This window comes from Choristoneura fumiferana, chromosome 12 (genome assembly GCF_025370935.1).
Source record: "Choristoneura fumiferana chromosome 12, NRCan_CFum_1, whole genome shotgun sequence".
NCBI lineage: Eukaryota > Metazoa > Arthropoda > Insecta > Lepidoptera > Tortricidae > Choristoneura > Choristoneura fumiferana.
Window position 1 is genome coordinate 15,320,940 of NC_133483.1, and position 13,616 is coordinate 15,334,555.

At 35.5% G+C, this 13,616-nt stretch overlaps 1 protein-coding gene across 1 annotated transcript; it reads right to left on the reverse strand.

Moving 5' to 3' along the window:
• Positions 1–6,441: 6,441 nt before the first annotated feature.
• LOC141433473 (cuticle protein 19-like) lies at positions 6,442–12,404 on the reverse strand. The gene is made up of 4 exons (XM_074095524.1): positions 12,369–12,404; positions 12,098–12,197; positions 8,593–8,820; positions 6,442–7,073 (listed from the first exon to the last, which is right to left on the reverse strand). The coding sequence occupies exons 1-4, from the start codon at positions 12,387–12,389 to the stop codon at positions 6,964–6,966; spliced, it is 459 nt and encodes a 152-aa protein (XP_073951625.1). The 5' UTR covers positions 12,390–12,404; the 3' UTR covers positions 6,442–6,963.
• Between the last annotated feature and the right edge of the window lie 1,212 nt (positions 12,405–13,616).

The window sequence follows — 13,616 nt, forward strand, 5'->3', positions numbered from 1 at the left end:
TGAGGTTTTATGCCTGCCTACAAACAAGAACCACTAACTCGAAAAATGCAGGTATATCTGAACATATTGTAGAAAACTTATGATATGCATGTAGATAAAATTATGTATGCAACTGTACATAATTAGGCATTAGGTATCAGTCATATAAATAACTATTTGAAGTACTCGTGACGCAATATAATTATAGCAATACTGCCCTTTTTTAACAACTAAACATCATGGCAATTGCATTATTCCATTCTTTATGGTAAAATATTATACCTCTGACAGAGCTGGTGGGCTACCATGATCTTTTCATAAACGATCCAAACGCAGAGCAGTTCAATTTAGGCACCTAAGCTGAATCGTCGAAATTGGTACCACGACGTTTATTTCTCAGAGCTGAGTCTCAATGGTTTACAAGAGAATGAAAGACCGATATTGTCTCTGGTCCGAAACTGAAACGCTAAGTCGCAAAACTGATGCCGCTATATGCAAACCAAATATTGTATACTAAAACCTCTTTATTTTGGAAAACCATAACTCTATGTCATTCCGTGTTCCTAGCAACCGTTGTGTTGATTACAAATAATGTTTACGCTGTCACTAATCCACGAGTCTCTTTTCTCACTGAAAGGAGTTAAGAAGCACAATGATGTTGGTACCTATGAAAAGTTATAAAACTTGAATAAAAGTTTAAAATTTCTTGAAATTAATTAGTTGAAAAAAAGCGATCCAAAATAAATGACAGAATGAGTAACTTATACTGAATCGCTAAATTTGACACTGAAACGATTCAATTCCCACTCAAGTTAAGCGTCATGGTACGAAAACTGCTTGAAGTGAGTGAATGAAAATGTCTGTATCGCTGTCGCTGAACCGTGCTTGAACTGAATCGCAAAAGTAACGTCGTGGTACGAAATAGCGATGCAGTTCAGTTTAGAGCCTAAACTGAATCGTGTTAAGGGAGCGTGGTAGGCCACCTGAAAATTTTAGAGCACTTTCAGAATAATAACTTAAACTTTGCTAGCCCGTTACTCTGACATTATAGGTATTTGCTAGAGCTTTATAACAGGCGCTGTAACTAACAGTGAGAATAAAATAGCAAAAATTTTCATGTGAAACATATTGCCTTTTTACGGGGAGGAGCTGATTTTTACCCGACTGCCCGAAGGAGGGTTATGTTTTTCGAGCATATGTATGTATGTATGTGGGTATGTATGTCCATTTCTTTGGTCCTCGTTGCAGCCTAAACGGCCATACGGATTTAAACATATGAGGTATTATTGGATTCGTCATAACGGTCGGAGTGGCATAGGCTATAATATTTCAATATGGCGTCTGCGATCAAAAAAATGGCGGAGGAATGAAAAAAAAATTGTATTGTAACAATATGGGCATCAAATGAAAGCTAATAATTAGCCAATTCTAAATATATATGGGTTATAATACTTTTAATCTACCGTTTTCACATTAATATCAAAAAAGTGTAAAATAAAACATTAAATTAAAAAAATAAAAAACCCGACTGCCAAAACTAAAAGGAAGAAAATAAGTTTTGCTCGTTTGCCATCCAGTCGAATAAAAAAAAAAAGTAGGGGTCCCGACTGTTGAACTTTAAATTAGCTACTTAACAGAGTTCTAGACCACTAGACTTATTTTCTTCCTTTTAGTTTAGGCAGTCGGGTTTTTTTGATTTTTTAATTTAATGTTTTCTTTAATTTAAGTTTGGTAAGTATATACATTAAAAAAAAACGATAAAAAACCAACGGCCGTGCAGCCAAGCAACGGAGCACTGAAGAGCAATTCACGGTTTGATTTCCATTCGCACTCAACTTTTTACTTATTACGAGCTTATCACTTATTTTAATAGTGATGCTCTGAAATTTTTACAAAATTTTACTACATTTATGGAAAATTCCCACTGAAAACTTACCAACGTCGATGACCTCACAGGATGTCAAGGCCAAGGCCACCTGGAGTCAATGACCCGATAATATAATCGGTTACGTAACGGGTCATCACTATCGAATAATCTTAGTTACTGCGTAATTACACTAAGGACGAATTTTATTGCTTCCTCAGTGTGAAAATAGTCGTGCAGTATCATGTATGAATTGATTTCATGCTCTAAGCTTTATAAATAAACTAAAAAAAAATTAGAATAACATTTAGGATTTCGTTTGGGGAAAGGCGATGAAATCTTATTGTAGATACAGTAGAAATATTATTCAAACAACACGCCGAGTAAGTACAAAAAAACAGACCGATAAAGTTACAAATATTATAGGAAGTTACTAATTATTCTCCTCTTTATAAATAGTCCAACGCGTCGACCTATTAAACGAAAATAAAGTAACTGTCCCGTGTACTTGGCGTGTATTCCATACTGATTGGTCCAAGAATGAGGATCGTATTTCATAGGTCTTGAAAACATTATTTGGTTTTTAAACGCTTTGCTCACAAATAAGCCATGGCCATAATTTCAAAATAATTTGATAACTAATTTAATGATCTATCGGAAAGCGAAACGCTTTTTGGAAAATTTTCATTTTAAGATTCCATTTGTTGTACAAATGTGACTGAGATACTTCCCTTTATCTAATAGAGGGCGAGGAAAAAAGTGTAAACTATTCCTGTTTAATAAAGGAAGACGTAATCTTTATTAAATTTTAACTCGGAATATTGAAACTTAGTGCTAATAATTAGGTGGAGAATAAAACAGTAAACGCAATAACCTGTAAGTTCTTTATAGCTTAATTTGAGCCTGTGATTTTAACCTACGCTAGTAGCTCTGTCATGTTTATTCATAACTAGTATGATACCCGCGACTCTGTCTGCGTAGAATTTTTATTGCTATCCCGCGGGAACTATGCAATTTGTCTCGGGATTCAAACTACCTGTACCTACCTATACCGAATTTCATCTAAGTCAGTTCAGCGGTTGCGGTTTAGGCATGGTGAAGTACAAACAATAAAACAAACAGACTTACAAACTTTCGTATTTATAATTTAGTGGGATGTGTATTAAAAATGGGAGTACTTGGTAAAACCCACAGACAGGGTAACAAATATTCGATATTTATACCTACCTAACGCACTGAATCATTTGGCTCGTTGACAACCACATTTGACCTTTGAACTTATATCAAGTTTATAAAATCAACACTAGTTAAGAACTGTAGCTGTAAGCCTGCTACAGATATTAAGTATGTGGTAATAGTATTTTATGCAACAGTTGTATAACAGGGTTCAAAAAAGGTGAGTGGGCGAGTTACGATGTGAGCTTTAGCGAACATCGTAAGAAAAAGTCGCCACGAGCTTTTTTTGACTTAAACAACGTTGCATACAATACTTTTTCTTCGACTGGGTACTTAGTAATTACAATACAAAATTAGAGAAATAGTAAACTGTAAACGTTTTCATACTTTAGTAAAAAGTATGGCAAACGCAAAAAGAAGGTAAGACATAAATATGAAAATTTTGTTTTTGATTAACGTTTATTTGCCAGTGATGATGTTAAAATACGCGTTGCTTATGTTCGCAGGCTATGGATTATGTTCGGAAAGTTTTTATTTTGTATAAAAGCCATATGAAATATGTAATATAACTGGCTGCACCTTAGCATGCCCGAATGTATGAATTAAGAAAAAAAAGTAAGTGGTTGCAGTATCGTTTTAGCAACATTACGATACAGTGTTGTTATGGGGAATAGACAATATAGACTTTTCCAGAATCTTGTTATGTATCCTGTTATATTACTGTTCGTGATTAAGTAAATCACAGATTACAGTATAGGAGTAGAAAAATACCATATTATATCCCGATCGCGTGAATTCGGTAATTTCCGCCGAAAGTCATGTGTCGCTCGGTCCTACGAATGGCAACTGGAAAAGCGGATCAAACATTCAAAGAAGATTAAGATTGACACAGACCCGATTCTTGATTTGACTGTTTTGGAAGTTGACAAGAAACCTTGCATTGTTGCAGCAACTGAACATAAAGTTCATTTGGTTAATTTCTTCTAGTATCCTGTTTTCACCTCATATAACTATGGGTTGTTAATTTTTTGGTATTTGATGATGAACAATGGAAAATAATAAATAAAATAATAGGTAAATAAAAAAATCTATCTGAAAATCAAATATGTTTACTATACCTACGAAATGCGTTTATGACGCCCATTACTATAATATCTAAGACTAATTTCATCATTTTTCTCCAAATTGAATCTCAAATAAATATTTATTAGTGGAGTGTAAGATAAATAAAAACCGGTCAAGAGCGTGTCAGACACGCCCAAGATAGGGTTCCGTAGCCGTTACGAAAAAATTAAGGAATATTTTTCTAAGGATTTCGTATTTTCACATCACATATTCACATTCATATTCACAACGTCTGCCGGTCCGCTAGTCTATATATAAAACAAAATCGTGTTAGTTACACCATTTATAACTCAAGAAGGGCTGGACCAATTTTTATGTTTTTTGAGCTTTGGATTTGTCTTCGTCAGGAATAGGATAATAAGTATTAAAAACATCGGAAAATAAATCACTCAAGATATGGCCGGCTTACCAATCCGTGATGCCCAAATTGAAGACGAACGTCGTGAAAATCGTAAACTGTGCGCTAGTCATCTCGCAGGCAACTATACTCTATTTTTTCTAACATGATTCAAATGACACATGATGATTATGTAACTTTGTAAGGCGGTACGGTAACTAATTTTTTTATTTCTTCTAACTAAGATATAATGCTTGAAAAAATTAAATCACATTAAAACTGCTGATTGTTCGAATATTTGAACTCAAATTCGCTAACAAATTGTTAAGTTACTGCGTAGGCACTGTGTTATACCTAGTGCCATCCACGAAGAAGCGTGATTTTGTCAATATTAGTCATTAATAACACTGTAATAAGAACCACGGCATGCATCATCGTGAATGACTCTACCTATATATTACCTTACTTTTTTATTAAACGCCTTTACAATGTTGTTTCAATAGGCCGCAATTGCTAGAGGTGGGGGTTATCGGTAAAATACAAGCAGTAAAATAAACAAACATATTATTAATTTAATAAATTGTTCGTCAGAGTCGGAAAGTGACACTCCACGTGTAGAACCCTATCCTACTAATATTATAAATGTGGAAGTTTGTGAAGATGTTTGGAGGTTTAGATGTTTGTTACTGAATCACGCAATAACGGCTGAACGGATTAACATGAAACTTGGCGTACAGATAAACAAAGATCTGCATTGAGACATGGGATACTTGATATCCCGGTAATGCGTTCCCGTGGTATAATATTTTAAGTTTAAACAAGAATAGAGGGCGCTGTCCAAGAACGGTGGCGTACCGTACCTCGGCTCTCAAGATGACGTGTTAACGTCGTTTGCAATCAATAGATGGCGTTCTGCAAGCGAACGTTGCCCTTTTAAATTGTTACTGCAACCTTTTTCAGGCCAAACTCTAACAGCCTTATTCATAAAAAGTTAGAGCCTCCTTGAAGGCTCCTTGAAGGCCCGATGCTAAAAAACATGATTCATAAACGTCTGTTAGCGCTAATCAGTCAATCAAGGCTCTGCTAAAGTTAAGAGTACCGTAGACTCTCCTTTATCTCCCGGCTAAGTCACAAAATGGCCGCCACAAGTTTGAACAGCTGACTTTGACAAGAGCAAAAAACCATACCGAAGATATTTATAGTGAAGGCAGGGCTACGCAAAGATTAAAAAAAAAAACAGGAAAATTTATTTTCAAGAATTTGTATAAATTTAAAAATCCTCCAAATTAGCAACAATAAATTAACAATAAATATGAAAAAAAGTTTAGGATGATTAACATAATTACGGCTTTTTGCTCTTAAACATAAACATGCGGATCGGAAATGGCGAGAAAACAAACATCTCGCTTTTTATTAATTTTTTCCTGCTGCTGTCACTGCTGTCATTTTTTTTTAAATTATCGATGAGGCTATTTTTTGTCTTTGATTTGTCGAGGTGGCCAACATAACGCGTCTAATCCGTCTATCAGCAGCTCAACAACTAGCAGACTGCTAGCAAGCGTTTATGAATCATACTTCCTGACAACCGGCTAACAAGCTTAATCAGTCTGCTAAGTAACAGACCGATCAAACCTCAATTAAGGATTTTTTATGAATAAGGCTGTAAGACATTTATTTATTGCGTTGCCATGGTAACAAGAATCGTGTAAGTAAACTGTTGTCGTTGTATATTTCAAAAATTGCACGGGCAGGGCATAGGTACAACAGTTCAGTAAGAACGGCATTAAGCTAATTCTAATGCGGGAGAAACCGCGGGTTAATGCTAGTAAATTATATTTTAAAATTCAAATAAGACTTTCAGTTCGATAGCGAATGGTATTGCCACTTTTAGCACTAGGTACATGAAAAAGTATCGATAGTTTGAGTAACAGTAGGAGGGACTCTACGAGTGGCAAAGTGGTTACGTCAGTTTGGCATCTGTCTTTTGAATCATGTTAGAACAAATAGAATGTAGGGTACACAGCGTGACCGTCTGCTGCGAAAACTACCATTATCAACTATCACCTTATTTTTGGAGAAAGCCGTGGAATGTTTTAAGAAATCTAGATTTTAGTTTTAATTTGTATTTCTTACACAGTTTTGCAGTGACACGTATCCCATACGATAAATAAATAAATAATATTTTTTTGAAACGGTTAGTACTTCACAATTGTTAATAATAAAACTAACCTAATCCATAGAGTTCTACAGGATATGGAAATCTTTCGTCCATATGAAAGACTTGGGAAATTATCTGGGAAAAATATTTTGACGAAAAGTCAGGATACTTTTTTTACTCCGGGTTGTTTAATAAAACAATGTATAAAAATCTGATTTTTCAAAATAAAACAAGTCTATTATAAGCAATAGTTTTCAATTACAGTCGCATATTTACAAGTGATTTCACTTCTTAAAAAATATTTATAAATAATTTATTAATAATCTAATAGAACTGGTTGGGATAAAATTGGTAGTCGTCGGGATCGAACCCATCGTAGTCTGGAACCGGGAACTGCTGCGGTAATGGAAATTGTTGGCCGGCCTTGGCGTACACTGCGAAGAAACATATCTTAACAAACAATAGTTTAAAACACAATAGCAGGCATTGTTATCTGTTGCTAATTACAACTAATATGCGTAACTTTGGCTATTTCAGTAATGTTTTATGTGGTGTTAATGTGTGTCGAATGTGGCAAATGTAAATAAAAGTGAGAATTGAAACGGTTTTTGTTTTGTAACGTCGAAATGGGCAAATAAAAAGCCATAACCAAATATTTCGTTAAAATGTTACATTTAATGGGTACCTTTTTGGCTGAGTAAAAATTAACCCGTATGGTTTGACCAATTACCTCTGAAGCAGAGCTCGTGGGTCCAAACCCCGGCTCGCACCTCGAGCTTTCGAAATTCATGTGCGAAATTACATTTGAAATTTACCACGAGCTTTATGGTGAAGGAAAACCTCGTGTGGAAACCTGCACAAACCTGCGAAGCAATTCAATGGTGTGTGTGAAGTTCCAAATCAACACCGGGCCCGCGTGGGAACTACGGCCCAAGTCCTCTAATTCAGAGGAGGCCTGTGCCCAGCAAGGGGACGTATATAGCCTAGGATGTTTTTTTTACCCCCAATGCAACAAAGGGTTAATAAGTTTGTAGCATCGTAGCTCACAAGCGGATAGACCGATTTGGATGTGTTTTTTGACGTGAAAGTGAGTTTCCTTGCGGTGGTTCTTAGCTATGATTTATAAAAATTAATTTAGTTGGTTTTGAGATATTCAACTTTAAAATGAAAATTTTGAGGGTTTTTATACTTTTCAAACTTGGTTAAGTTATTTTTAAAAGCACTTGCAGGAGTCATTTTATCTACGTAGTCACTACTTTTAAAAACCTCATACGGTAAAAGGACTTTGGTCCATGAGCCACCATGGAACCATTTCACAGTAAACGTCATAGTGACATCGCATTAATTAACAAGGAAAATTGTAATGACTTTTCCTTTGAAAAGTTCTATGGTGGCTCATGAATTAAAGTCCTTGACCATATCTCAAAATCGATGATTATTCTGAGTGAACTAAATTTCATGAACATAAATGAACGTTATGTTGAGGGTGAGGGATACGAGATTATTTAAAAGTAGTGCCGATATCCGTACTAAAATTCAAGTAGATCCGATCATTGATTATAGGTGTAATTTTTGACTTGCAACTTGCAAGATTAGAAATGCAGGAGTACTTTATGTACGTACCATCAGCCAAAGTGGTCTATCAATTTTTAAATAAGTTCCTATCAAATGAATAAAAATGAGTTCCTATGAAATGAATAGGTCGCTAAAGTCGAACTTTCAAGTTGACAGACACGTCTATTAGCATTATTGTTTTATGACATGCAAACGTCGGCTAAACTGATAGTGTCTTTTCCAACCTCGACATTGGCGGAATCATCGATAGCATCGATGGAGCTATACTTTCAAGAATTGAATTGACATGCAAACGTTTATCAACTTTAAGGTGGTACACCACATGACTTGGTTTATGGTACATACGAATAAGGTATAGGTCTCTAATATAATACTTACGGAAAGGCGCCGGCGATGCGTAAATCTGCTTCGTATATACTGGGACTGGTACAGGCTTCTCCACATATTGTACAATGGGTACTTGGGGTATTGAATGCGGTTGAGGTGGTGGTGGGGCGTGGAGGTTTGGTGCGGACTTTGATACGACTGCATTGAACCCGTGGACAGGGTCGGCCGTGTAGTCCACTGTACGAACTGAGCCGTCCGGCTCTACTAAAGAATATTGACCTGAAAATTTTTGATGGAAGAGTTAGGTGCGGTAACGAAAGGATGTTGGCGATAGAGGGTGATGCATGAGATGTAAGCGGGACCGATTCTTCCGGATTACTTTACGTCGCTATAACGCACCAATATTAGTGAGATTAATGCTATTTTTACAAGCTTTTATTTAGTTTCACCTGTCCCGTTGTCTGTCTGTGTAGTTGGATTGACTTGAAATTTGGTATACTATGTAGGTACGAGGGACGGCTGAAAAGTTCTAAGCCTAAGATAGAGAAAAATATGCCGATTTTTTTTACTATTTTTAATTTCAATATAATCGCTCAATTTTCGTAATTATGCGTTGATAATTCACCTTCACCTTTATCGTCGGATATCTCGAAATGTAATAAAAGAAACAAGACATTCTTTTCTTTCAATTGTTTACTTTTTTAATGGTCTTTTTAGTGGCCAGTACCGCTACGCGGCTAACACATATGCAACCTCAAAGTACCTTAGGCTTAGAACTTTTCAGCCGCCCCTCGTAAATTGCGTGACAATACAATAATCTGGTAGTGACCAGGCCAGAATCGTCTCCACAGGACGGAACTCTTCAACGGTTAATAGCATCGACTTTAAATTTGGTATGCAATAGTAGATTATTGTCGTGGCCTGGAAGTAGCCAATTGCTGGCTGAGTATGAGTATTAAACGGACGAGCTTGCGAGTCCGTTTAACTAAAACGAAGCCAGCAATTGCTATTCCAGCCGAGACTAATATAAAGCTTTTCTCAAAAATGATGAATAATTCTGAAATAGACTAAACTTTTTCTCAAAATATATCATAACATTTAATTTTATTCCAATTATTTTTCTTATGCTTTCCCGCCTTTTTTCATTAAAAATAAAATGCAGCTGTATTTTTCCACCGAAAACACCACAAGCTGTTTCAGACCCAATAAAAAAAGTCTGAAGTTCCAACAAAATATCTGATACCGCCCATTAGATTTGGCTGTATACGACTTGTGCCAACATTTCCATGGCCTTTTTAACTTAAAAAAAAAGTTGTGACTGATTGCAGGCGCGCTAGCTCGACAATAATAAATTAGCGCGCCTGCAATCTTTTTAACTTTTTAATTTTTTGCTGACCATAAACTATGCACTTCACTTTCTGATATGTAAAGAATAATGTCAACTTTTACGGACATTTTTGAGAAAATGTAGTTTGGGTGACAATACAAGTAGGTACAGTCAGCAATAAAAAAAGCTTGTATTTAAAATGAAATACCAAAAACTTGTGTTAAAAAAAAAGAGCTAAATTGTTTACTATGTTCACACACTGCAACTAAGGGTGGGGGTGAAGTTTATACTTAAATGTGATTGTGAACGATCCATTATCAATTATTGAGAGTGTGGGGTTGGTTCTACTTATGTCTAGAATCACCCAGTAGAAGTTAGGCAACTACTGCAGGCGCAGTTCTCATGTTTCGTTAGTCTTATATACTCAGCGGCAGAAAATTTGGCCCAATCTACATATAAAATTACCTACTACTCGTATTGCATACATTTGAGGGCTTGATTTGTTTCCGCTCAGTATAATGTAATCATTGATTGTCATTTATAAAGGATCATAAAGAGCCCTAATGTCTCATACTTATAGTTAAATTATTTTAATATATCACTGGTTTGGTGCTATTGTTTTAGTACTACCTTTGTTGAATTGTGCAAACAATGCGATAACTAACATCAGCCAGAGATGAAGATAAAGCTGTATCTGATACGCCATAACGCCATGGGAAATTCGATTGTGTTATGAACTATTACTGATCTGTGCATTGTCTACTCGTATAACACCATTATTATATAATTGAATAAAAATTTAAGTATGTCTGGGCATTCTATCTGAAATTTCATGGATAGTAGCTAAATAACCTTTGGTTTTTTTAATAAATAGTACTTATTATACACCGAAATAATAATTGTAGAAAGAAACTTAGATAACATAAAAAATTTATCAAGACAAAAAAATCTGCTTAAAGTATTGTGAATGGCTGATTTTGAGGGTAAAACAGTGATAGATGCGTCAGGAGTATAGGTGCCCCGATTGTAATTACTTACTCTAGTAGAAAAGCATGCTATTTTTTTATTTCTCCATCGAGAGACTCCTGTCCAAAAAAGACAGAGCTAAGAAGGCGGTTTCGCATATCTCTGTCTCAGCAGGGCTACTACAAAACTCGAAACTCGAAGTTCGTGTCGTATCGTACAGTCCCTCTGACACTTATACTATTTAATACGAGAGCGCGAGGGACGATACGACACGAACTTCGAGTTTCGAGTTTCGTAGCAGCCCTGCATTAACTGATTAAGTAAAGTGAAGTCAAAGTTTTCGCGGGATATACCTATGCCGGGTTTCTCGCCAAGGTATCTTGGATTAGTAATGCCTCAATAATTAGTGCCTTATTAATTTGAAACCCTTACGAAAGGCTCAATTATTTTATTATGTATATATATTATATATTAGGCTAAATACCTTCCTTTTTTTAGGGTACCGGAGCCAAAATGGCAAAAACGGATTCCTTATAGTTTCGCCATGTCTGTCTATCTGTCTGTCTGTCTGTCTGTCCCTCCGTCCGCGGCTTTGCTCAGGGTCAATGCTAGAAAGCTGTAATTTTGCATGGATATAATATGTAAAGTATGCCGACAAAATAGTACGATAACAAACTAAAAAAAAATTTTTTAGGGTACCTATCTCCCATAGACGTAAAGTGGGGTGATTTTTTTTTTCTCATCCAACCCTATAGTGTGGGGTATCGTTGCATAGGTCTTTTAAAACCATTAGGTTTTCGATTCATTGATTTTTTGCGAAATATTCAACTTTAAAGTGCAAATTTTCATTAAAATCGAGCGTCCCCGACCCCCCCCCCCCCCTCTAAAATCTAAACCACTGGGTGGAGAAATTTGAAAAATTCAGGAGTGTAGTAAGTATATCAAACTTTCAAGGAAAACTATAATGGCTAAGTTTGCTTGAGAATAATTATTAGTAGTTTTACTCCTAAATAGCAGCCTAAGGTATAAAATATACCTAAACTTGGAATATTCCGTATAAAATACGAAATCCTTAGAAAAATATTACTTATTTTTTCTTAATGGAACCCTATTTTGGGCGTGTCCGACACGCTCTTGGCCGGTTTTTATATTCCATTATTTGGTGTCAAATTATTATTATTTTTTACAAAAAAAAAATATTTTACACCATCCGATTTTGTATTTGAACCTACCCACAGTTATAAACACAAAGATGATACAGACCTTTAACAACATCACCGTCTCTCGATTCGTGCTGCGATTTCACGTCCCCGGTGGTGTGGTCTGCAACTCCGTAGTTGAAAGCATACCTAGGGCGGTCTTGCTGAAATTATAATTAATACAATAATTATAATTATCATACATCATCACTGTATTATAAATTAATGCAAATTATTTCAGTGTAGATGATTGGACAAGTTTGACTGGACCAAATGTCTCTGTAAAATATTTTCAGCATTTTCAAATTGAGACTGACAAATTAATGATTTCATACATCACCATACGAGTAGATCATATTGTACCCTCACCAACAACTTCCTCGATGGATTTATAAATTCAATTATTATACTTAACCTCTTTTTCATAACTAGATCAACAATGCTATCAAAAATATCCACAATAATAACACTTTCGATTTGTACTTAATATACGAAATATGAATAAAGAACATGAAACTACCGTGAGACTCATTCATATTAAATATATTGACCCGGATAACTCACGTCTTAAATCGAGTTTAGCCCGACATGTGCGCGTGTTGCAGCAGCCGCCGAGTCGCGTTGCTCCGAAGACGAAGGGCTACGGATTAGCCCGAAACATGTCGGGCTAAACTCGATTTAAGACTTGAGTTATCTGGGTCAATATATTTAATATGAATAAAGAACTAACCAAAATGCAAACGTACCTATTATTTACACCAACTGTTGACCATATGTTTTGAAATGTAACTATCGGATGAACAGCGGGTTATCTGGCTGTCAAAGGGACAGATAAAGTTCATTTCATTCATCAGATAATCGGTTTATTCGTCGAATAAACCTTATCTGACGATGGAAAAATTCAATTCTTTGCTATCTGTGGAATAAATACTATCTGGTTGTTTATCTGAGGATTGAAAAATCGGCCCGAAGAAAATCAATAATAGTGTAGAAGTTGTATCAGGTTTTTCATAAGTAAGACATTTATTTTATTGCGTTGCCATGGTAACAAGAATCGTGTAAATAAACTGTTGTCGTTGTATATTTCAAAAATTGCACGGGCAGGGCATAGGTAATACACAACAGTTCAGTAAAACGGCATTAAGCTAATTCTAATGCGGGAGAGAACCGCGGGTTAATGCTAGTAAATTATATTTTAAAATTCAAATAGGACTTTCAGTTCGATAGCGTAACGCTTAAACCAAAAATAATGGTATTGCCACTTTTAGCACTAGGTACATGAAAAAGTATCGATAGTTTGCGTTACAGTAGGAGGGACTCTACGAGGGTACGTCAGTTTGGCATCTGTCTTTTGAATTATGTTATAAAAAATAGAATAGGGTACACAGCGTGACCCTGCGAAAACTACCATTATCAACTATCATCTATTTTTGGAAAGCCGTGGAATGTTTTAAGAAATCTAGATTTATTAATTTGTATTTCTTACACAGTTTTGCAGTGACACGTATCCCATACGATAAATAAATAAATAATATTTTTTTGAAACGGTTAGACTTCACAATTGTTAATAATAAAACTAACCT

What these genes read in the sequence shown, in the direction of transcription:
- LOC141433473 (XM_074095524.1), bottom strand. Translation starts at nt 12,389, where the DNA reads ATGATCTACTCGTATGGTGAT. An exon ending in TGATCTACTCGTATGGTGAT is followed by an intron (nt 12,198 to 12,368) that starts GTATGAAATCAT and finishes TTATAATTTCAG; the next exon opens with CAAGACCGCCCTAGGTATGC. An exon ending in AGACGGTGATGTTGTTAAAG is followed by an intron (nt 8,821 to 12,097) that starts GTCTGTATCATC and finishes AAAAATTTTCAG; the next exon opens with GTCAATATTCTTTAGTAGAG.